General features: G+C 46.9%; 9 protein-coding genes across 9 annotated transcripts; 5 read left to right on the plus strand and 4 right to left on the minus strand.

Moving 5' to 3' along the window:
* Window positions 1-717: 717 nt before the first annotated feature.
* On the plus strand, window positions 718-2,358 carry N7483_000157 (glycoside hydrolase family 1 protein; the record flags this gene model as incomplete). Its single annotated transcript, XM_057083595.1, has 4 exons — window positions 718-971; window positions 1,029-1,501; window positions 1,561-2,146; window positions 2,202-2,358. 4 exons carry the CDS (start codon window positions 718-720, stop codon window positions 2,356-2,358), a joined length of 1,470 nt encoding a protein of 489 aa, XP_056949744.1.
* A 408-nt stretch (window positions 2,359-2,766) lies between these two features.
* On the plus strand, window positions 2,767-4,082 carry N7483_000158 (agmatine deiminase family protein; the record flags this gene model as incomplete). The annotated part of the gene is made up of 2 exons (XM_057083596.1): window positions 2,767-2,807; window positions 2,918-4,082. 2 exons carry the CDS (start codon window positions 2,767-2,769, stop codon window positions 4,080-4,082), a joined length of 1,206 nt encoding a protein of 401 aa, XP_056949745.1.
* Window positions 4,083-5,798: 1,716 nt separating this feature from the next.
* Window positions 5,799-6,092, plus strand: N7483_000159 (uncharacterized protein; the record flags this gene model as incomplete). Its single annotated transcript, XM_057083597.1, has 1 exon — window positions 5,799-6,092. One exon carries the CDS (start codon window positions 5,799-5,801, stop codon window positions 6,090-6,092), a length of 294 nt encoding a protein of 97 aa, XP_056949746.1.
* A 1,017-nt stretch (window positions 6,093-7,109) lies between these two features.
* N7483_000160 (uncharacterized protein) lies at window positions 7,110-7,421 on the minus strand (the record flags this gene model as incomplete). Its single annotated transcript, XM_057083598.1, has 2 exons — window positions 7,110-7,210; window positions 7,289-7,421. The coding sequence occupies 2 exons, from the start codon at window positions 7,419-7,421 to the stop codon at window positions 7,110-7,112; spliced, it is 234 nt and encodes a 77-aa protein (XP_056949747.1).
* Window positions 7,422-8,296: 875 nt separating this feature from the next.
* Window positions 8,297-8,750, minus strand: N7483_000161 (uncharacterized protein; the record flags this gene model as incomplete). The annotated part of the gene is made up of 2 exons (XM_057083599.1): window positions 8,297-8,669; window positions 8,731-8,750. The coding sequence occupies 2 exons, from the start codon at window positions 8,748-8,750 to the stop codon at window positions 8,297-8,299; spliced, it is 393 nt and encodes a 130-aa protein (XP_056949748.1).
* Window positions 8,751-9,893: 1,143 nt separating this feature from the next.
* N7483_000162 (uncharacterized protein) lies at window positions 9,894-10,178 on the minus strand (the record flags this gene model as incomplete). The annotated part of the gene is made up of 1 exon (XM_057083600.1): window positions 9,894-10,178. One exon carries the CDS (start codon window positions 10,176-10,178, stop codon window positions 9,894-9,896), a length of 285 nt encoding a protein of 94 aa, XP_056949749.1.
* A 1,838-nt stretch (window positions 10,179-12,016) lies between these two features.
* On the plus strand, window positions 12,017-14,716 carry N7483_000163 (beta-glucosidase; the record flags this gene model as incomplete). The annotated part of the gene is made up of 3 exons (XM_057083601.1): window positions 12,017-12,086; window positions 12,205-12,811; window positions 12,871-14,716. The coding sequence occupies 3 exons, from the start codon at window positions 12,017-12,019 to the stop codon at window positions 14,714-14,716; spliced, it is 2,523 nt and encodes an 840-aa protein (XP_056949750.1).
* Window positions 14,717-15,623: 907 nt separating this feature from the next.
* N7483_000164 (pyridoxal 5'-phosphate synthase subunit PdxS) lies at window positions 15,624-16,723 on the minus strand (the record flags this gene model as incomplete). The annotated part of the gene is made up of 3 exons (XM_057083602.1): window positions 15,624-16,253; window positions 16,370-16,552; window positions 16,622-16,723. The coding sequence occupies 3 exons, from the start codon at window positions 16,721-16,723 to the stop codon at window positions 15,624-15,626; spliced, it is 915 nt and encodes a 304-aa protein (XP_056949751.1).
* Window positions 16,724-17,914: 1,191 nt separating this feature from the next.
* On the plus strand, window positions 17,915-22,162 carry N7483_000165 (uncharacterized protein; the record flags this gene model as incomplete). Its single annotated transcript, XM_057083603.1, has 9 exons — window positions 17,915-17,984; window positions 18,026-18,484; window positions 18,536-18,573; window positions 18,641-18,710; window positions 18,797-19,113; window positions 19,180-19,217; window positions 19,280-19,734; window positions 19,834-20,583; window positions 20,931-22,162. 9 exons carry the CDS (start codon window positions 17,915-17,917, stop codon window positions 22,160-22,162), a joined length of 3,429 nt encoding a protein of 1,142 aa, XP_056949752.1.
* Between the last annotated feature and the right edge of the window lie 151 nt (window positions 22,163-22,313).

Here is a 22,313-nt window from a genome sequence, read left to right on the forward strand (position 1 = left end):
AAGTCATGTTGACTATCGAAGATGCCAAATCTGGGAATATATTCCTGTCGTTTCAGATCTAATCCGTGGTATAAGCATGCGTCCGGGCCCCAAATGATTTCGAGACGGAGTGGTGAACGAGAGTTCAGTGGCGTTCCGGAGATTCGCCGATAGCAGCAGGCAGATCTGACCGACCTGCAGCTTGAAAGAACAACATAACGGGATCATCCAGAACAAGACATCGGGATCATCAAGAACGCGACCGGGGATCCTTGACAAGACCACAGTTGCGACATAGTTGCAGCGATCACCCTGGGAGCTGAGACAAGGATGAGGACAAACAAATCATCTAGACAAGACAAACAAATGCGACACGCCTTGCCGTCCGAGTTGTTACTTGGCGAGAGATCCTCTGCAAGGTGCAGAAAGTGCAGAGGATTCGTCAACTGTGGCCTGCGGTGAGCGGGCTGAGCAACCGCTGCATCCGCTAGAGCCAATCTGAAGAGCGATGGAGGGGTGGAGCCTCCTACGCTCTGGGAGCGGGATGAGCTCCGGGTCGCGGAGATAGTTCCTGTCACGATAAGGAAGCTCTAGATGAGGCATAGGCCACATGGCCCATTCATAGCCATTCTTCCCGTCTGAAATTACGAAAGCTGACAGAAGAGTATAAATAAAAACCTGACTCGGTACCGAGTCTTGAAAACAGCAAGCCGAATTTTTGTCGTTCTCTCATCTGCTATGGGATCAATTGAGCAATCTATTCTGCCGGCCGATTTCTTGTGGGGGTTCGCGACAGCCGCCTACCAGATTGAGGGTGGCGCCAATGAGGATGGTCGTGGACCTTCGATCTGGGATACCTTCTGCAAGATCCCTGGGAAGATCGCTGGTGGCGGGTCTGGCGATGTGGCTTGTGACTCCTACCACCGAACTCACGAGGACATTGCCTTATTAAAATCATGCGGTGCACAAGCCTATAGATTCTCGATTTCATGGTGAGTTACAACTATAAATCATTACATTGATGATACCATTGTTGACAATAGATATAGGCCGCGAATAATTCCCAATGGAGGTCGCAACGACCCTGTCAACAAGAAAGGGATACAATTCTACCAGCAATTCGTCGACGATCTAATCGATGCAGGGATCACCCCCATGGTAACCCTGTTCCACTGGGATCTGCCAGATGAGCTCGACAAACGCTACGGAGGTCTTTTGAACAAAGAGGAATTCGTTGCCGATTTCTCAAACTACGCCCGGGTGGTATTCCAAGCACTCAGTCCCAAGGTCAAGCACTGGATCACATTCAACGAGCCCTGGTGCAGCTGTGTTTTCGGTTACAACACAGGGTACTTTGCGCCAGGTCACACCAGCGACCGCAGCAAGAGCCAAATTGGCAATGGATCGACAGAACCGTGGATTGCGGGCCACAACATTCTAATAGCACACGGGGCGGCGGTGAAAATCTATCGAGAGGAATTTAAACCCAGCTTCGGAGGGGAGATTGGTATTACATTGAATGGTGAATTCATCTTCCCTTGCAGCATACTATTCCCAGCTAACACTAGTCTAAACTCCAAGGTGACTGGGCCGAACCTTGGGACCCAGAAAATCCAGCCGACATCGAAGCCTGTGACCGCAAGATCGAGTTTGCCATCTCCTGGTTCGCCGATCCCATTTATCATGGCAAATATCCAGATAGCATGATCAAACAGTTGGGGGACCGACTACCAACTTGGGAACCTGAAGATATCGCTCTTGTCTTTGGCAGCAATGATTTCTACGGAATGAACCATTACTGTGCTAACTATATTCGTGCCAAAACTGGAGAGCCTGAGTTGAACGACATAGCAGGCAATCTTGAACTCCTCCTTGAAGATAAAAATGGCCATAGCATTGGGCCAATTACACAGTCCCCCTGGCTGCGACCGTGCGCGCTGGGATTCCGAAAACTGATGGTGTGGCTTAGCGAACGTTACGGATACCCCAAAATCTATGTCACTGAAAATGGCACTAGCGTTCTGGGCGAGAATGATATGCCTATTGACCAACTTTTGGATGATGAATTTCGGGTACAATACTTCCGAGATTACATTGGGGCCATGGCGGATGCATACACCATTGACAAGGTCAATGTTCGTGCATATTTGGCGTGGAGCCTTATGGAGTGAGTGTACCCTCTCCATTCCATACATAATGCTTATTAACCATGTATTGTACAGTAACTTCGAATGGGCTGAAGGTTATGAGACACGGTTTGGTGTGACCTTTGTGGACTATGAGAACGACCAGAAGAGAATTCCTAAGAAGAGTGCGAGGAGCATCCAGGGCATTTTCGAGACTTATATTGACACTAGTAAGCCCCTAGCCAGATTTTGATGGGAACATGACTCGGAGTTGGAGTACCAATGAAACCTTGAATGTTAGGCAGTTGAATCTCTTACTATTTGAATTTGATCATGTACCAACCCGTTGCTCGTGTGATTGGAGTATTGTTTTGATGATAGACTGGATCGCAATACTAGTATAAACCAATGCAATTTACTCAAGTTGATTCTCTAAATAGCTTATACAAATGTTTTCATCTTTTCCATCGTATTCTTAGGGGTTTTGGAAGGTACTAGCAAATTCATACTCGGGGTCCCTTGATTGTGTGACGGAATACACATCATGAGAATACTGCCCAGGTGGATTATCAGACAGCGGGACTTGGGAGCGTAATACTGCGTCTCAACATGAAGTTACACTAGTAGAGAAAGAAATTAGTTTAAAATTGGATTCTGTCAAATGTTGACCTCCCACTGGGTGATCTTCGATGTGTTTTTTAAGTATATGAGTACCGTGGTAAAGCCTTGAATGGGAACTTGCCTACGTCCCAAGGCACTATGGGGTCCTTTAAGAAACTTCGTGGAATATTCCATAAAATAACAAATTCCAGATTTAAGAAAGAGGAAGTTCTATCTAGCTCTCAGAGAGAAAGCCACAGTGAAATTCAACAGGGAAAATACATCTTTCCCGCAGAAAGTGACCATCACGAAGCGACGATCCTAGGCTTCCCATCCAGAAGCTCCCTTCCACCCGACAAATACGACGCTGTATGTACAGAGTTAGCAGAGCTCGCAGTCGCAGTCGCAGAATTTGAGCCCGTGCGTATTTATGTGCGCCCAGATGAGAAAGACCTCGTTGAGACCCTACTTCACAATACTACGAAAGACCTCTCCCGTGTGACCATCACCCCATGCCCGATCAACCACTGCTGGGTGCGAGACACGGGCCCAATCTACGTCCGTGACGCGACTGGTAAATTCCCCGATCGACGTTTCGCTATCAACTTTCGCTTCAATGAATGGGGCGGAAAGAAACCTGAGACTGGTGGACTCTCCTGGGGGCAGCGATGGCCACCAATGGATGATAAGGATCTACGAGAGAACACGGACTTTGCGCGCTGGGTGATTGAGCATGACACCGAGCCATACCCTGTGACCAGGATTGATTCCCCCGTCCGAGCTGAAGGGGGTGCGTTCGTGACGGATGGAGAAGGAACCCTTCTGATCACGGAGAGCAGTATCATCTGCGACATGCGCAATCCCGGAATGTCCAAGGTTAGAATCGAAAGTGAGCTGAAGCGGCTATTGGGTGTTGAGAAAGTAATTTGGTTTCCTGGACGTCGCAATGTCGATATCACTGATGTGCATATGGATGCCGAGGCTCGATTTGTTCGCCCTGGTGTCATTGTCTACTCCAAGCCCCATGATGTGGCACCAGACCTGTGGAAGGAAATATCCAGAGAGATTTGGGACACCCTAGGACGTGAAACAGATGCCAAGGGACGGCATTTGGAAGTTCATACGATATCTGAGCCTGATCCCCGGGGCTTGACCAAGACGGACGCGGAGGAGCTGGCGGCTAGTTATGTCAACTTCTATTTTGTCAACGGAGGATTAATCATACCCAAGTTTGGCGATGAGGAAAGGGATCAGCAGGCCCTCGAGATTTTATCCACGCTGGTTCCTGATCGAGTGATTCGACAAGTCTATGCTAATGCCATCCCCCTGACTGGAGGGGTATTGCACTGTGTGACACAACAGATACCCTCTATGTGATTGAAGAAATTATATACCAGTAACCTTCAAGTTGGGACTATCAGAACCCCAGATCATGTTTAAATTCTTTCCAAGGTTAATCAGTGAAAGCTAGAGTGAGCAGTAGGTTGTGAATTGAGGGAGATGGATATCTTCGAACAGGCTACCTATACCGTAACTCTACAACACCGATCATGTTCATCATGATGATCGATATTCGATATTGAGGAATTCAAGAATTGAAGTCGGATGAGTCTGCACAAATTCGAGACTTGAAAGGACTCAGAAAAAGAAAGAAATATCATGATAGACAATCATGACGCCAGCAGTTCTAACTGCCCAACCTGACAAAAGTACCTAGTCGGCTAAACCTCGGCAGAGACTCCGTGTCGAGGCCTTGAGTTGTGTGGCTTGAAATTGCATGCCAGTGCCCATTATTACTTGAGCCACTAAGACAGCCTGGTGAGGTCAAGTCGGCCTCAAGGATCTCCAACTTCAAGTTGTTAATAGAAAATTTTCGTAGCTTCATTCCTTCCAGATGATTTTGAAGATCTAATCCGTATCTTCCTCTACCAAGAATTGAACGCTTCTTCTACCCTTCAGATATCCTGCTCCATGTTGTGGAGAATAATTAGTACCATTATTCCTGACCGCCAGATGGGCGTATAGGGCTTAAGAATCCGATTATAACGTTTGTCCTCCGAGTCATTAAGGTGTCACTCTCATTATATGCATGGACGAGATTTATTATTCTTAAGTGAACGTGAGAAGAAAGTTAAGAAGAAAGGTAAGAGCTTTAATATATTAGTCCTTTTAGTTTAACTCTTTGATCATATATATGCCTAGTAAGATTATAATACCAGTCTGTTTACTTTTATCAGAGCTTTCCTTTGGGAAGGACTGATAGGTTGTCATCATCCTCTTTCATATACCGCATTCCAATCCCTCAAGTGCTACGAGGCTTCTCATCCTCTATTCCCTCTGATATCCAGCACACAACCTGATCTAATTCAATTTCACATGGAGAAAGCCTACCACGATGGCCAATGGTAAAAGTATATGCCCTCTCGCACCTTCCAGTTCGTTCATCTTTCAGCTCACGTCTTCTCTCTTCATCAGCTCTGGGCCTTTCATTTCGTGAGTTATCTGGTTTCCGCGTTCAAGACAAAGTCCGAGGCCAAGTCCCAGTATGGGCACTTCCTTACCACCAGGGCTTTTTGGAAACATTGCATCGTGGAATACATTGGTACCATGGTCAATCTACTAAGCCTTTCTAATTGAGCTAATTCGGACACAGCAAAGTATGAAAATGGCTATGACGACTGGGATCGCTTCATCAACCACATCAACGACTATCCAATCTGGTCACCAGGAAATCCCGTATTGATTGGGGCCTTCTTTAGCGTGAGAGACCGACAGTCACGCATCGCGACCGTGCCCGTTTTCATTCCTGAGGGGGAACAGCCGTTAACTCCACCAAGGTGACGCCGAGAGGAATTACAGCATTAACAGGATCTGATCAGGCCATGCAAGGAGAGTCCACAGCAGCGGCATCTCTGTCTAGGGGGGATACAGGACCTCACAATGGAAAGCAGAGACACAGAGGCCACGAGGGGTCTAAGCAAATTCCTTCCAAGGTTGAGGCATACAATACAGTGCCTTTTACAAACAGCGTGAACGACGGCGGACCCAAGAGGCCAAGATCAACTCCAGCTTTATTGACGTGCGCTACACGACATGTCTGCTTTTGCCACGGAGCGTAAGAGGGATAATGTGGAACGACAAGTTCACTTCAAGATGGGTAAAGCAAAGTACATCAGTATCGTTGATGGTGGACTGGTGGACCCATCTGGAATATGCCATGCTCCCACTGAGGTCAAGCCGCAGGCACTTGAGCAAGGAAACATCAGGCAAGTTTTGATGCAACACGCATTGGAGTTTGTTGCATGGATTGCAGAGATTTTGGGCTTCTATGGGATTAGCGGATGGGTGCCAAAGGATAAGATCCTCAAAATCAAGAGGTGTGCTTGAAATCGCGTGCGCAATCATACCATGTTACTACTGATGAAACCATTATATGTGGGTTATGTTAGCCCAATACGCCACGGATATTCATATCATTGTGGCTGAACCAACCACTGAGTACCTGGAATACTTATCGGGCGGATGCGCACCTATCAGTTCACCCTCACCTGGGCACAATCCTCCTCAGCATTCTTTCGAGCATACTAAATTCTTGTATTCATTTGAGGAAAGAGATTCCCAAGGTGTTGTATATACCCAGGGCCAGTGTTTAGAATCTGTTGGGCTCAAATTTGGGCAACCACCTCCACCTTTCAAGTTCAAGTTGCTATAATGATCCAGCCAGATCAAATATACAAAGATAGTATTAGGGTAGAATTTGTTTGATTCTAACTTGAAGGTTCTAAGGTTCCATGTAGTTGGAATCTTTGTCACAAGAGCAGATTGTAGTCAATCAATGTTTAAAGATGAACTTTGGAATATGTAGCTAAATAGGCCCTCACTTCCAAGGTTGTAACCCATCATCACTTAGCACTATGTGACTAAAGTAAATTTTCCGTTTAGCCCGTTTTATGATAATTTCATGCAACAATGGATATTTGCTACAAGGTCATATCATACTGAAGATGCCAGATGCGGGATTTTGCAGTGTTTGCCCCCTGGGGCAATCATGAGGAAAGACTCTGATTGCGCTCAGGATTTTTATCAGCCGCCAATCTATTCCCCCAAGTCCATGCACTCAGTGGATCACCAGAAACCAGATTAAAGAATACTAAAGAATAGTTAGCCCACATGAGAAAAGAAATTCCAGGAATCCAACGTGAAATACCTTGTCCAAATGCTCCTAAAGTCTCATCCAGCTGAGTGTCAATCTCCGATTGCTGTCCATATCCCAAAACAGGAAACTCGAGATCGCCCACTCCAAGATTGGAGGTTGCACTGATACCACAGGGGGTTGACATTTGTGGAGCTGACTCAAACCTTCCAGCATAAGGTTGCGTTGGAAGTGAGTGTGTGCCCACCTGTTCATCTGCAGAAGCCCCAGTAAGGGTTTTCCATAAACTCGGTCCAGCTATCCAGGGCCTCCAAGCCATTCACTAACGATCCATCGTATCCGCTCGAAGATGCTGTCAAGAATATGTGAGTCAGTCTGGAAAGTCCATATATCGGTTTGGATGTTGGAATTATCGATATGCTTTGCTTACAGTAAAGAGCCAGTGAGAGAACACAAAAGTTCAAGCGACGAAGATTAGAGCTTCTCCACCATGACTCCTGAGGAACGACTGCCAACAATAGATCCTCGTTTGGAGCCTCGGGTGCATTTTTCATTGCGGACATTGTACCGCCGCGGATGCTCGATTCTTGGATCACCGTATTATTGAACTTGAAGTTCTTAAGATCTGGAGATTCCGGGGGTTCTCGTTAGAATATATCATTCGGCATATTCCGGGATCATCAAGCCATGATTCTATCGGACTCCAGGGCTTCTAACTCAGGATGGCGCGTGACGACGCCTTTCCCCATACCACTTGATTCATATTCGAATCAACTTGCTCAAAAATTGCCGTTATCCTCTCCGAACTTCTGGATTGCCCCATAATAGGAAAAACCTTCGTTACGGAAAAGTACTGAGTATTTCTGGGGTATGGGGGCATCCATCCGCCGGAGGTTCAGCTCCGCCGGAGACTCCAGAATCCAGATGTCCAATTATGGGGCCCCATCCCCACATACGCCTGAAATACGAAGAGAGAGGAGAGCGAAAAAAAGCGTATGATCAGGTGAGGGCTGAAACCATTACCAGGAATTTGAGAAAACTTAGATAACACAGAATAGTTGAATGAGCATAGAGGTTGGATGACAGAGAAGTGGTGAGCATCATATTGTTCTCAATGATCCGCGGAGTGCAGTTTACTGCACATGTGGGATCATGGATGGACATGTGATAGCCATCAAAATTTGAACTTCAAATGTTTATACTGTGCATGAAGTCAGAGTACCTAGTATCCACATTCAAGTTCCCACCTACATAGTAAATAGTATACATATTCACTTGGGCAACTTATCAATGTATGATAAAAAGTTTGAGTACATCCATGGATAGTACAGACATTCAAAAATTTTGGATTCCTTTTCAAGCTTGTAGGATGTACTAGTAGAATATATTATTTATGTGCTTTCGTGTCCATCAAATGGTCCTCCGGGCTGCAAAAGTATTAAACCCCGATATACTCAATGGTCTGTGCATCCCCAACAGCGCCAGAATCCTTCTTTTCCAGCATCACATGTTCATGGAGAGCATTTCTCTCGTCCTCATTCAATTCATACCATCGGTTTGCAATATTTGTATCGCCAAAAAGGCCACCAATCTCCTCCAGAGTGCAGCCCTTGGTTTCAGGGAGATACATGAAAAGCAAAATAATGTAGAAGAAGCTCGGGCAAATAAGCACGAGATAGAACTTCCACCCGATGCTATTCATAGCAATAGGCGCAACTGAGAGAGTCACCTCGGATGCCAGATAAAAGGAGGCCACGCTGAATGCAACGCCCACAGAGCGTAAATGACTCGGGAATATCTCAGAGACATAGCTATGGATGTATGTTAGGAACAAGCTAGATCCAACGCTGATAATCAAGAAGGTATACATACACGTATTGTGTGGCGTCCATGAAGAAACATCACCAAAAGATTTAAAGGAAGCAGAAGAAAACCGCAGCCCTCAAGCCGGCCTGGTTATTGCCACCAATGTATCCTGCACTCAGGGCGCAGAGACAAATGGAGGTGCAAAATGTACCTATTGCTCCAACCCGCAAGAGTGTACGACGGCCAAACCTATCGACGTAAAAGGCTGTCCACGTATTGCCGAATCTAGGGAATAAAGTTAACTTCTCAAGATGGCTGGGTGCCATGGTTACAAAACAAGATTCACAGTGTAATTTTTGTCCAGCATGCATTCAACAAAAGAGATGGAATTCCCTTCGCCAAACTGAGCATAGATAGGAGCGCCATAGTTTGAAATAACATATACTCCGAGGAATTGATTACCAAACATCAAAAATGAACCAACAAGAGCACGTTTCCGACTGGGAGCGGACTTGAATAGATCGTACCATCGGTTTGGGAGACTACTATCGACTTCGTATTGTTTCTCGGTAAGGTAAAGCTCCTCTCAAGCACGGAAATTGTTGGGGTCGTCATTTGATTTGTGTAGATTACACATACTTTGGAAAGCTTCCTCCTGTCGACCCTGAGATAAGAGCCATCGAGGAGAAAGGGGGACGAATTTTTGTGACCACATAAGAAGATTAGTGGAAACACACATTGGAAGGCCAAAGGAAAGCGCCAGGAGAATTGAGAGTATTTGCTTGTCTTCGACATGAACAAGCAAGCGTATCCAAGCCAGCCGGAGAGGCTGTAGCCCAGTGCATATGAAATCTGTAGGGATGCTTTGAATCAGTCACGCCGATGAAAATAAGCGACACCTGAACCCGGAGTTAACTTACACCTGTGATCGATACCATTGCACCACGGCTTTCTGGAGTGGATATCTCAGCTTGATACATAGGAACTGGAAAAGATGGGTCAGTTCCTTTCTAAGGCTGTTTGAGTCGAGGTATCCAAAATCCTTTCACTTACCAACGCAGGCCAATATGCCCGATCCCTGGTATTATAGAGTCAACATGTGGTCCATTCTTTCCAATGGATCAATCAAACTAGGACTCACAATTCCTGCAACGCCACGGCCAACAATGAGCATCGCAATGTTGACTGAGCCCGCACATAGGGCGCCACCGATAATCAAAATAGACGATTCAATTATCATTGTCTGTTTGCGACCGAAACTCTGAGGTCCAAACATGGCATATGCAACCAATAATAGCACCAGCAGAATTGACACCATTCAACGCGGCGATGATTCGAGTAGTATGAACATAGCCTGGCTCACCCTCTGTGGCAAGATTCAAATAGGTGTAAAAGTTGGCCTGGTCGACTGCTGATCCGATGATTGCCAATCCATAGGCAGTAGAGATAGTCCCGATAGCAGTAAACACCACTACCCAAAAGTTGTAAGGATTTACGATGAGATGCGTGACCATTTTGCAGAACTCAGGAATTTGGAAAACCTCGTAGACACAACTTGAAGGTTGGGATACCTAACTGACGAATAAATACCAAATATACTTAAAAGTGACATCTCGATATTCACGTGTCTTGACTCTTGACTCGGACTAGTTACCCCAATATTTAGAAAGTTTAATCTTATCGCTCCGGTGGAGATTTAAGGGATCTTGAATCTTGATATCACTGTGGCGCTATCCAAATGCGGGGAAGTCAGGTTTCGCGTCTTCATATACTAAACAAGTATCAACTCCGATCATATTATCTAGAGTGGGGAGCCTGAGCGAAGTTGGGACTAGGCATCATAGATCAGGTTTAATTTTTTACCTGAAGTTTTGAGGTCATGTTTCCACTTTAATCTAACAACTTCTCAAGTTGGCATTGAGGTTCACATTTTCGACTGGAATCTTAGATTTACAACGCCTCTCATGAAACTTCACAGATCTGCAGCTTTACGAACTATGGCTTTCCATACACAAGGTGATATGATCCATTTCATCATATGTAAGTGCCGCCTGGACATCAAAACAAACTTGAAGTATACCGCGAACTTTAATAATTCTTTGACATCTGGATAATTGCTCTTGCCGCACACACTAGGTGATATCAGGCTTGACTTAGAAGTATCAATGCATATCCTCGGAAATTTGTATTTCATATTCACCAAAATTCTGCGCCAATGATACAAGTCATCGACCACCCGATGCTACTCATTGACCTTCGATTTTACGTCTTTACTCTATTGGTGTTTGATTTTTATGACTAAGTGGGAAAATATTAAATAAAAGGCGCAGAACATGCTCTAATTAGGAGAGAGAAACTCACTTACTAAAGGTAATTCTAGAAATGGATCTATGGATGGATGCAGTATGGAGCGTAAACGACCTCATACGCCGTTTCACTTTCACAATCGCCCTATCACATGTGCATACCTATGGATTACTATCATGATGTCTTCTTGGAAGCACATCAACGATAGGTGAATTGATATATATTTCCGAGTCCCTGGGAGATTTTGAGTATAAAAGGTTAAAGATTTGAAGGAGGGTACATAGGAGAGGAAACAAAAGGCTCTTGAGAGCTCAAAAGCTCATTCACTGTGGTTCTTGATCGAGTGACTCCACGGTTACACACAGTAGGTCTAGCCTAACATTTGAACACGATTCCTCCGAGTCTCATTCCAAGGTTGGACAAGCATTATCGTGCATGACACAGAAGGTACCTAGGTGAGGTCCACATGTGCATGTGATTGGGGACTTCATATTAATTAAAAATTTTCTAATAACATTTGAGCTTATACTCACATGTGCAGGTACTTTTCCCATTTTGGGTTAGTAAGATATCGGTCTCTGACTATACTCCGTGCCACCTATTGGCAATATACTGCATGTAAGCTCTCAATATTAAGAATCACAAAAAGCAAACTTGACTTGAAATACCAGCCTGTATAAATGACATGAAAAAGGGAAAATATAATAATAGAATGTGGTGGCTCCAACTGCCTAACACGGGCAAAGTACACAGCCGGCTAAACTTCGGCAGTCCGGGCGTGGCTCCGTGTCCCCGTGCCAGTTTGAGCTCGAGTTCCACATCTCCCCGCCTTGAGCTCGGGGAGATTATGATTCTCTCTTATAAATCATTAGAACTCTCTGGAGTTGGAAGAAACATTTAAATCTCAACTTTTCCTGTGATCGCAAGGCAAAATCTCAGCTCTCCATAACTACCAAAAAACACTAGACACATCCCACCTGGGCAGGAACTCGAAGCTACCCCTTATCGCCATATCAAGACCGCAAATAACCTCGATTCCGTCACCATGGCGCCTATTGACGTGGAAAAGGCGATTGAAGAGCTCACACTGGGAGAGAAGGTCGCTCTCACTGCCGGTAAGCTTCATATTTTCCTTATGGTCCATTGGGACGCGAGAAACAGCAATTCCCAAGCTGCTCCTAGCTATCTTGCCGATCCCCCACTATCGGCCCAATGCTAAAACGTCAACACCAGGACGCGACTTCTGGCACACAGCCCCGATCCCACGCCTCAATATCCCTTCCTTGCGTATGTCAGATGGCCCGAATGGCGTTCGAGGAACCCGGTTCTTCAACGGCGTCCCGGCAGCTTGTATGCCATGTGCCACTGCCCTGGGCGCAACATGGGACACGGAGTTATTATCACAGGTGGGTAGTTTGATGGGAGATGAAGCCATCGCCAAGGGTGCGCACATTGTACTTGGCCCCACAATCAACATTCAACGATCACCACTTGGTGGTCGTGGATTTGAGTCTTTCTCCGAAGATGGTACCCTTTCTGGTACGCTAGCAGGTCATATGTGTGATTCTATGCAGAAGAAGGGTGTCGCTGCGACATTGAAGCATTTCGTTTGTAATGATCAAGAACACGAGCGGATGGCTGTTAACAGTATTCTTACGGAGCGGGCTCTCCGTGAGATCTATCTTTTGCCTTTCCAGCTCGCTATGCGAATTTGTCGATCTGCGTGTATCATGACTGCCTATAACAAAGTCAATGGCACACATGTGAGTGAGAACAAAAAATTGATCGATGATATACTGCGGAAGGAGTGGGGTTGGGATGGTCTGGTTATGAGTGACTGGTGAGTTTTACTAGCTTTAAAAGTGATTGACAAGCCACTAATTTTATCTTACTTTTCAGGTTCGGCACATACAGCACCTCGGATGCCATTAATGCCGGTCTTGATATTGAGATGCCAGGCAAGTGTCGCTGGCGTGGAGAGGCTCTTGCGCATGCCGTCTCCTCAAACAAGGTAGCTCAGTTCAAACTTGATGAGCGTGTTCGTAACGTGCTGAACTTGGTAAACTTTGTTGATGGAGCGGGCATCCCAGAGGGTGCCACTGAGACGGCACTCAATCGACCTGAAGACCAAGCATTGATGCGCCGAGCAGCGTCGGAGTCTGTGGTTCTTTTGAAAAACGAAAATGCAAACTTGCCATTGAAGAAGGACAGCTCTTTGCTGGTTATTGGACCAAATGCCAAGCTGGCCGCTTACTGTGGTGGTGGCTCTGCCTCTTTAGCACCTTATTACACTGTATCACCATTTGATGGTGTTTCGGCGAAGAGCAAGGGCGAGGTCACCTTTTCCCAAGGTGTCTACTCTCACAAGGAGCTGCCTCTTATTGGCCCTCTATTGAAGACTGCAGATGGAAAGACCGGGTTCACCTTCAAGGTATACAATGAGCACCCAAGTGCTGGCACAGAACGCACAGTTGTAGATGAGCTTCAGCTTGTGGCATCAACCGGGTTCTTGATGGACTACATCAACCCCAAGATCAAGTCGATGACCTACTACGTGGACATGGAAGGATTCTTCACACCGGAGGAGAGTGGTATCTACGAATTTGGTGTGACTGTCGTGGGAACCGGCCGACTGCTCATCGATGGCGAAGTAGTCGTGGATAACACCAAGAACCAGAAGCAGGGCTCAGCATTTTTCGGCACAGCTACCATTGAAGAACGAGGTGAGAAGGAGCTTCAGGCTGGTCAGACGTACAAGGTTCTCTTCGAGTTCGGCACAGCACCCACTTCCGATCTAGACACTCGCGGCGTTGTCTCATTTGGACCTGGAGGCTTCCGCTTCGGTGGAAGTCGTCGCGTCAGCCAGGAGGAACTCATCTCCGCTGCAGTCGAGAAAGCCAAGACAGCCGAGCAAGTGGTTATTTTCGCTGGTCTGACCAGCGAATGGGAAACAGAAGGCTACGACCGCGACGACATGGACCTGCCACCCGGTAGTGACGAGCTGATCACCCGTGTCCTAGCGGCAAACTCCAACGCTGTTGTCGTGCTCCAATCTGGCACTCCAGTGACAATGCCATGGGTGAATGATGCGCGCTCAGTCGTGCAAGCCTGGTTCGGTGGTAATGAGTGCGGCAACGGTATTGCAGACGTTCTCTACGGCGATGTGAACCCTTCCGCCAAGTTGCCTGTTACCTTCCCACGCCGTCTACAAGACAATCCTTCCTACTTGAACTTCCGCTCTGAGCGCGGTCGCGTCCTGTACGGTGAGGATGTATACGTTGGCTACCGCTACTTCGAGAAGGGCGATGTCGCTCCTGCATTCCCCTTCGGTCACGGTCTGTCATACACCACATTCGCTCGATCGGACTTGCAAATCAAGACTGTGCCGGAAGAGAAGAAATACCAGGAGTCTGGGGAGCCGATCACCGCTACAGTGACGGTTACTAACACCGGTTCCGTTGCCGGAGCCGAGATCGTTCAGCTTTGGGTTCTTCCCCCCAAGACGGATGTTAACCGGCCGATCCGTGAGCTTAAGGCTTTCCAGAAAGTTTTCTTGCAGCCCGGTGAATCCAAGAGCGTGGAGCTTGTTGCTGAGAAGAAGTTAGCAACCAGCTGGTGGGACGAGCAACGCGAGCAGTGGATCTCTGAGAAGGGACGATATGAAGTCCTGGTTACCGGTACCGGTTCAGAGGAGCTTCGAGGAGAATTCGAGGTTGGCAAGACTCGATTTTGGTTGGGTCTGTAAATGTTACGATGGAATGATGATGACTTCACGTTGATGACAGTTTCGGGTTTGTAGAATCATTGATTTTTTTTGTTTTCATGATATATGATTGAAGGGATACACATAGAATGGCAAATTTGACACCCTTTGAATTATTGCAATGATCACGAATGACGCTATTTCATCTCAGGAATCCGGAATGTATTGCGCATACAGACCATCTTCACTCTGTTTGTAGTAGGAATTCTGAACTGTCCTGTAATAGCCGCGGCAACTAGAAACAAGCTGCAGGTCACAGTAAATTGTATGTAGGATTAGTCTCCCAGTGCCGGCACCGGGACCCGGTCTGTTTTATCGTATTGTCACAATACATACCAATACACACGCCCTATTCGACCAAGGGGTCCCACAACGGGTAGTCTCGGTGAAGAAAACGGAAGAAACACGACTTGATGGAGCCATTAATATAGTAAAGAGGGGCATAAATAGGCTCCAATGAAAGTCCTGTTTTCAAGTCTTGAACTTGGATTATCCTAGGTAATCTTCCCCAGAGTGTTCGGCGATCACGCTCGGAGCGACTAGCCTATCAGTGTCGCCAGTTTACTATCATTTCCAATTGCTACTACGGAACATTTGGTGGCACCCGTGGACTAACCATGCCATCAGTTCAATGTTCGCCGCGGGCGCCACCGGGGGCTAGAGGCGAATAACCCACTATGTCGATCCACTTGGGGGGTTCGCGTGGTCTGGGCTTAGAAGCATTGACCCAATCCAGCGTAGCTTGAAAATGTACTACATGTACATGTAGTGTCTACAGTTCAAAGAAAATTTTCATAATGTCTAGACTTTTATGACATGCAAGATAGGCTCGTAGCTCATATACAATAAATTTTGAAAGGCGCCCATGAGAACAAGGAACAAGGGAAATTTACCAACCGCGACCAGCCAGCTTGTCGCTCTCAGGCATCTTCTGCACATTGATGCCAACCATAGCCTCACCGAGACCCTCGCTAACCTGAGCAAGGACCTTGGGGTCCTTGAAGTGAGTGACGGCCTGGACAATAGCCTTGGCGCGCTTCGCAGCATCGCCGGACTTGAAGATACCAGAACCAACGAAGACACCATCACAGCCCAGCTGCATCATCAGGGCAGCATCGGCGGGAGTAGCGACACCACCAGCAGCGAAGTTGACAACGGGCAGACGACCCTTCTCAGCAACCTCACGGACAAGCTCGTAGGGAGCCTCAATGGAACGAGCGAAAGCGCGGAGCTCAGGCTCGGGGTCGGCACTGGAGAGAAGGATGCCACGGGCACGGGCAACCTCTGCGTTGACAGTGCGCATGTGCTTAACAGCCTCAACAACATCACCGGTACCAGCCTCACCCTTAGTACGAATCATGGCGGCGCCCTCAGAGATACGGCGCAGGGCCTCGCCAAGATTACGGCAGCCACAGACGAAGGGAGCCTTGAAGTTGGACTTGGTAACGTGGTAGACATCGTCGGCGGGGGTGAGGACCTCGGACTCATCAATGTAGTCAACGCCAATAGATTCGAGGATCTAATTATGCCAGGACAACGGTTAGTCTTAAGATCTGGCATTCGACTTTACCCCGCGATTGCGTGGCAAGTGCGACGCGTGAAGTTGAGGAATGTGACAGGACAGTTAGCACGTACCTGGCACTCAACAAAGTGTCCAATGCGAGCCTTAGCCATCACCGGGATGGTCACAGCGGCCATGATTTCCTTAATCATCTGGGGATCAGACATACGAGCAACGCCACCCTCCACACGGATATCGGCGGGGACACGCTCCAGGGCCATGACGGCGGCGGCGCCGGCCTCTTCAGCGATGCGAGCCTAACAATCGGAACGATATCAGTGAGACTGACGCACAAGATAACAAAGGATTGATTCCAAATAACATACCTGCTCGGCATTGACGACGTCCATAATCACGCCACCCTTTAACATCTGCGCGAGACCAGCCTTGACAGTGAAGTCATTGGCGGGGATACCGTTTTGAGCCATTGTGCAAGGAGGAACGGAATTGGGGTATTATGGAAGGAACTTAAAGAAGGGATGGAAGAAACAGAGAGGATAGAAGGGATGAGAAGTTAATAAGTAAAGAAAAAAAAGTTGTCAGAGAGTGAGTCAACACCAGGGCAGCGAGTACTTTCCCCAAAGTTAGAGACGCCTCAGGCCAATCAGGCGGGGAGAGCCCCTCGCAATGGATCCTTTACTCTAGAATGGATCCTCTCATACGGAGACGGTTAACAGTGGTTACAGTGATCATACTGGAGCTTTGTCCACTTTGCCCCATTCCACCCTGCGAGATCGGGCGATCAAGGTTCAAAGTTACCCGAGGATACCGATATCGGGTAAATTACAATACATTTCCCATTTGCAATACACAATACCTAAAGCCGCGTCAACTGGTGGGCTCATATCCTATCGATTCCCCACACCAGGTCCACACCTAGACCACATACACCGATAGGATGTCTTTCCCTTCCAATGTAGTCTTTTAGATTCCAAGATTTGTTTTGCAAATTCCTGAGATAAAGGAAGTATTCCATTCATTCACTATGTGATCTAATATCATGCTGAACATCAAAACAGAGCACACTGACAACCAGCCATCAAGGGGCAAGCCCGAAGGGAGATTATCATCGCGTGCCACTATGGTGGGATTGGAACGTTTATGAATGAATCAAAAGTGAGAAATATTTGAATTAAGAGGGACTAATACGTACGGTTTCATCTTTTTTCTCTGCCAGCCATATAGGGGTTTTGGCCATTTGGCTGTCATAAGGCCCCCGCACCATGGGGTTCAGCAGGTGGGGCTGGGACACTTTTTCGTCATCCTGCAGGAAAGGATGGTCAATTCAAGCTATCGGGATAGGAGGTGTCATATTGCGATAAAGGGTACGGACTAGTTGTGGAGAGACATTCCCGATGTTCAGCTCGAATAAGTGTTAGCTTCTTGACTTTACATATAGTAGCCTGCTATTTCAGTACAGATACCATGTGCATGCAACAGCAGGTCGAGCATGGAGAACAGCGCATGGAATACGGAGTAGTCTCTGTGTTGTTTAGTTCGACAAAAGTGTAGAATAAATGCGTAGCTTCGCTGTCACTGGCAGGGATCGACAGCATTTCATTTTCCAATGCATTCGAGTTCAGCTGAATCAACCGAAGCTCACCATTCCCCCAAGTACGATGGATGATAATCCAAACCGGAACTACCTTCTTGCCACAAACCTTTTCCATACATTTCCCGGGTATAGCAGTACAGGCCGCTATGAGAGGATTACGTGCACTCTGTTGTAGCAAAAGTGACCAAGACGCAGAACACAGCAGCAGCCCGACCAGCCCAACCACCTCCTACTAAGACCACGCACAATGCGCCGAAAATCAACAAAAGACCCCGAATCACTTCGAATGACATGATACCAGAGAAAGATGATAGACCAGAAAAGCAGGAAAAGGGGGGGGGAAAGGATGAAAAGCCAGGTCCGGTTGATCTATGGAAGGAGGCATTCGACAAGTTAGACCCTTCCAGCCAAGCGTACCTTTCTACAGATGATATTCCAGCTATAGTTGCCATCGATCACGTCATTCAAGATAACACGGCCAAATATAAAGAGTGGAAAACGGGCGGTCTCAAAATTCGCCGGAAGGATGCAGATGATATAAATATACGTGACTCGGTGGATAAGATCATCAGCGCAGCACAGAGAGCTCGCGATGTAATATCAACCTTCGCATCTTTCGACCCAACGGGTCACGGTAGGTGGCCAAGCTTATTAAAATAAACCCAAGTGCTAATGGGAGCTGTAGCTTCCTCCGCCTGGACGGTGATTTCCTTTGGAATGAGTGTAATATCCCCTCTCTCTGGAGCTTCCATTTTCACACCCAAACTGAGACTCGGAATCGCAAATGCAGATTGTCCAAAATAGATCGGACCGCCGTGATGCAATCTTCGATGCATCAGATTACCTCGCTGAGCCTACTGGTACTTCCAGTTCAGTGTCGATGCAACACAAGCTGTGGATACTATGATCAGGTCGCTAATCAGACAGCTAAGTCGATCACCGCTAGCGCAATCAGTGTCGAATCTCCGAAAGGAATATCATCTCCAGGGGAGCCAGCTTGACTCCAAGGCCCTCAAAAGTGTACTTGAAAACGTTCTTTCCAAAATTCCAGGCCAGGTATATCTTGTTTTTGATGCACTGGATGAGTGTCCAGAAGATTCCCAGGTCAAAGAGCGAAGATCACTTCTATCATTTCTCGCGGGCCTTCTTGAGCGGTATAAGGATAAGGTCCATATTCTCGCTACCAGTCGCCCAGAACGGAATATTGAACGAGCACTTGGGAAATTCCCTAGGATTGACCCTGAAAGCTGCCTAGGCAATGATGTGAGAATATTTGTTACTAGATCAATTGAAGAGGGCGAGTTGAGTGAACAGTAACCTGACGTTTAGAAGTCAATCATTGATACATTGCTTAGCCAGCGGGAGCGGTATGTTGTTTGTTCCAGATTCGGTTATATGGGTAATAGGATACTAAATCAGATTTGATCAGACGCTTTCGTTGGGCCGAGCTGCAAATAATCGAGCTTGAAGGGTGCAACAATCCAGAGGAAATCCACCATGCCCTGAAGACCATTCCTCACTCTCTGAAAGAAATCCATCGAAGGGTTCTCGATCGCATCAAGCCCAAAGATGTCCCCATTGCGCGACGGATTTTCGCCCTCATTTCTTTTTCACCCGTGGCTCTTCATTTGGACATGGTCGCCGCGATGCTCATCATAACTGTGTCCGCCATCCTCAAAATCTGCACGACTTCACTTGTTAACGTATTTGAGGGCAAAGTCCAGTTCGCCCATTCCTCCGTACAGGAATTCATGATCGTCTCCGAGTCGGATGAGGGGGTTTTGCCCGCGCATCACCACCCATGCCAATTTAAAATATCCAGTGGAAAACTATACCTTGTGGAGAAAATCGCAGATCTTTTGCTGGGGCAGACGGAAGAGTTGAGTCAAGTCGAGGCATTAAGGAGACCTGCATTTTTATATTCAGCCAGCCACTGGAACACCCATCTTGCTTCCTGTGAGGATATCAGTTAAATTCCTGCAGAGATCGAGTTGAAAATTCACCGTCTCTTTACCACACCCACTGTCTATTTCAACTGGATACGTGCTGCCTACCGTGATGATGATGACCATTGGCGCAATCCATGGATTAAACCGCTCAAGGAGTGTCCAGCACCACTTCACAAGGCCAGCTACCTAGGTTTACTGAAAACAGTGGAGGTTCTTGTTTCCCAAGGCGCTGATCCCGCAACTTATTCCAAGTTGCCAGAACGTGGGATGTTAGAGAGTTCAATCTCAGTCGCCGCTTCCTTGGGACACTTGGATATTGTACAGTTCTTTCTACAGAAGGGTTCTATGCAACGCAGGGACGTTTGGTGGTTTTTCGCCTACCTTGACCACCGCAAAGCTGACAAAGCGAAATTGGAAACGATTCTGCGCACATTATGGGATCAAGGCCTTCCGTGTGGAGAGTCGCCCGATCGCTGTAACAAATTTGATGAGGAGCTGCTGGAATGGACCATGACTCGTCGATCCGACTCAGAGGTAGAGATTCTGGGTATTCTTTTGGATTGGCGACCCGAAGTAGACGTGCCAATTACAGATGACTTTATTGCCCGTCAGATTGTCAACGGACATGCCTCCAAAGAATGTTTCCGTCTACTATTCAAGAGATGTGATATCTATGTGCCAAACATCCCAGAGAGCACCATCAAGAAACATTGTGATTGCTATATTGGTCTTTACTCTGGGTTTGCCTATCTCGCTGAAGATTGGCCGAATGAGTTGCAGATAGGTGAGTCGCTAATTGCCCGCTTTGCGCAGTATGAATCTCCGAAGAATTTCGAGTCTCTTTTCAAAAATAGGAGAGATGATATTCTGATAACACAGTCTGTTTTGGCCCGGGCAGTCTTGAAAGGTGAATATCCCAATATGTTGCTATTCCTTTGGCCCTACAGAGAACCCGGCACAGAGATCACCCAATATATGGTAGCAAACGCTACAGGAGGGAGGATATATTAGAAGAGCTTCTTAGATTCCTGTTGGAGCAGCTCAAATTGTACTCAACATTGGAGACAGACACTCTGGCCCGATGCCTTCGTTGCTCTCCGGATGGAGTCTCCACTTTGAAATTGCTTCTAGAATATACCACATCCTCCCTATGGGAGTCCGAGACACTGGTTAAAACGATTTGCGATCACGCAGATGCAGCAAATATGCTCAAATTGCTCACACAGATAGACGGTTTCTGTATTCCTATTACGGAAGACATTGTGTGCTCTGCAGCCAAAAATGAAAATGGAGATTTGGTGGTCCACTGGCTGGCACAAACACACCGAAGTCGTCTTCCAGTCACAGAGAAAGCTCTTCTTTCCGCAATTCAAAATCTAGATACCGGTGTTGAGGTTCTGAGAATTCTGATGCAGGATTTTCCCTCCGCCTTGTGGACGGACGCTTTATTTGAAGGGGCGTGTGAGAACAAAGACGCCCTGGTCTTCCTCCTGGATCAACATCCAAAGGATCTGCCAATTGAGAAAATGTTAGAAGCCGTGGAATATGCAAGCGACGTACGGGAGTCAAGAGATGCACTCCGAGTCCTCCTTGAACGTGGCATCCTCAAGGCTGATGAGAAATTGATCGAGACTCTTGCACCTAGCCCTAGCTTGCTGGTTTGTATGTTAGTCTTTAATCCGGATGTTGACATTACACACGAGGCTCTCTTATCTGCTGCATACAATTCCAGCTCAATGCGACTGATATTCGAAGCCAGAGAAAATTCATTGCCCATTACGGAGGATGTCCTGATAGCCGCAATTGAAGCTCAATCAGATAAAGAAATGTTTGAACTTCTTTTAAAGAAACAAGGGTCATTACCTTTAGCCGCCAAGGTTCTTGATACGGCTCTAGAATATCGACCGACTGGAGCATGCTTTTTTCAGGTACTACCTGATTCCGACATCAGAAAGCTCTGGCAACCCTCTTGGTGTGATACTGAATTACCCATGAGAGACAGAACTGAAAGTCTTATCCGTGTTTTGAGGATTGAAGGATCCAAAATGACGGATCAGATTCTGGAAGAATTTCCTTATGGTCCAGAGGATCAAGGTAAATCTGAGTTTGATGAGTTCATTGAGATGATGTGGACTGAAAGGGCCTTGCCTGCTCTACTATCTGGGACTGAAAGGGCAGCAGAGATTATCTTGGAAAGATGTGGCAACCAGGCAATTGAGTTGTTCTTTCAGTGTGGGGAATACCAGGGTCCAATTACGGATGATTTGATCCAGGCGGCGGGAAGAAATGAGATCGCGGATGGAGGGAAGTTGATGTCTTTCCTTGAACAGAAGAAAAGTGAAATTTTGTACGCCGGGTACTAGACTTTATGCTGGAAGACGGGCGTCCTTGAAAACGCGTCCATGATCCACTTTTAGTACTAGTAAAGTGATTGAATGCCGGGAGTTGCTAGTGCCAGTCCACATTTTTGGCAACTAGAAATTAATTTCAATCCTGAACACTGGCGTGCACTGG

The sequence above is a fragment of the Penicillium malachiteum genome (genome assembly GCF_028827825.1).
Source record: "Penicillium malachiteum strain IBT 17515 chromosome Unknown utg000001l:1.0-8184562.0:1.0-8186909.0, whole genome shotgun sequence".
NCBI lineage: Eukaryota > Fungi > Ascomycota > Eurotiomycetes > Eurotiales > Aspergillaceae > Penicillium > Penicillium malachiteum.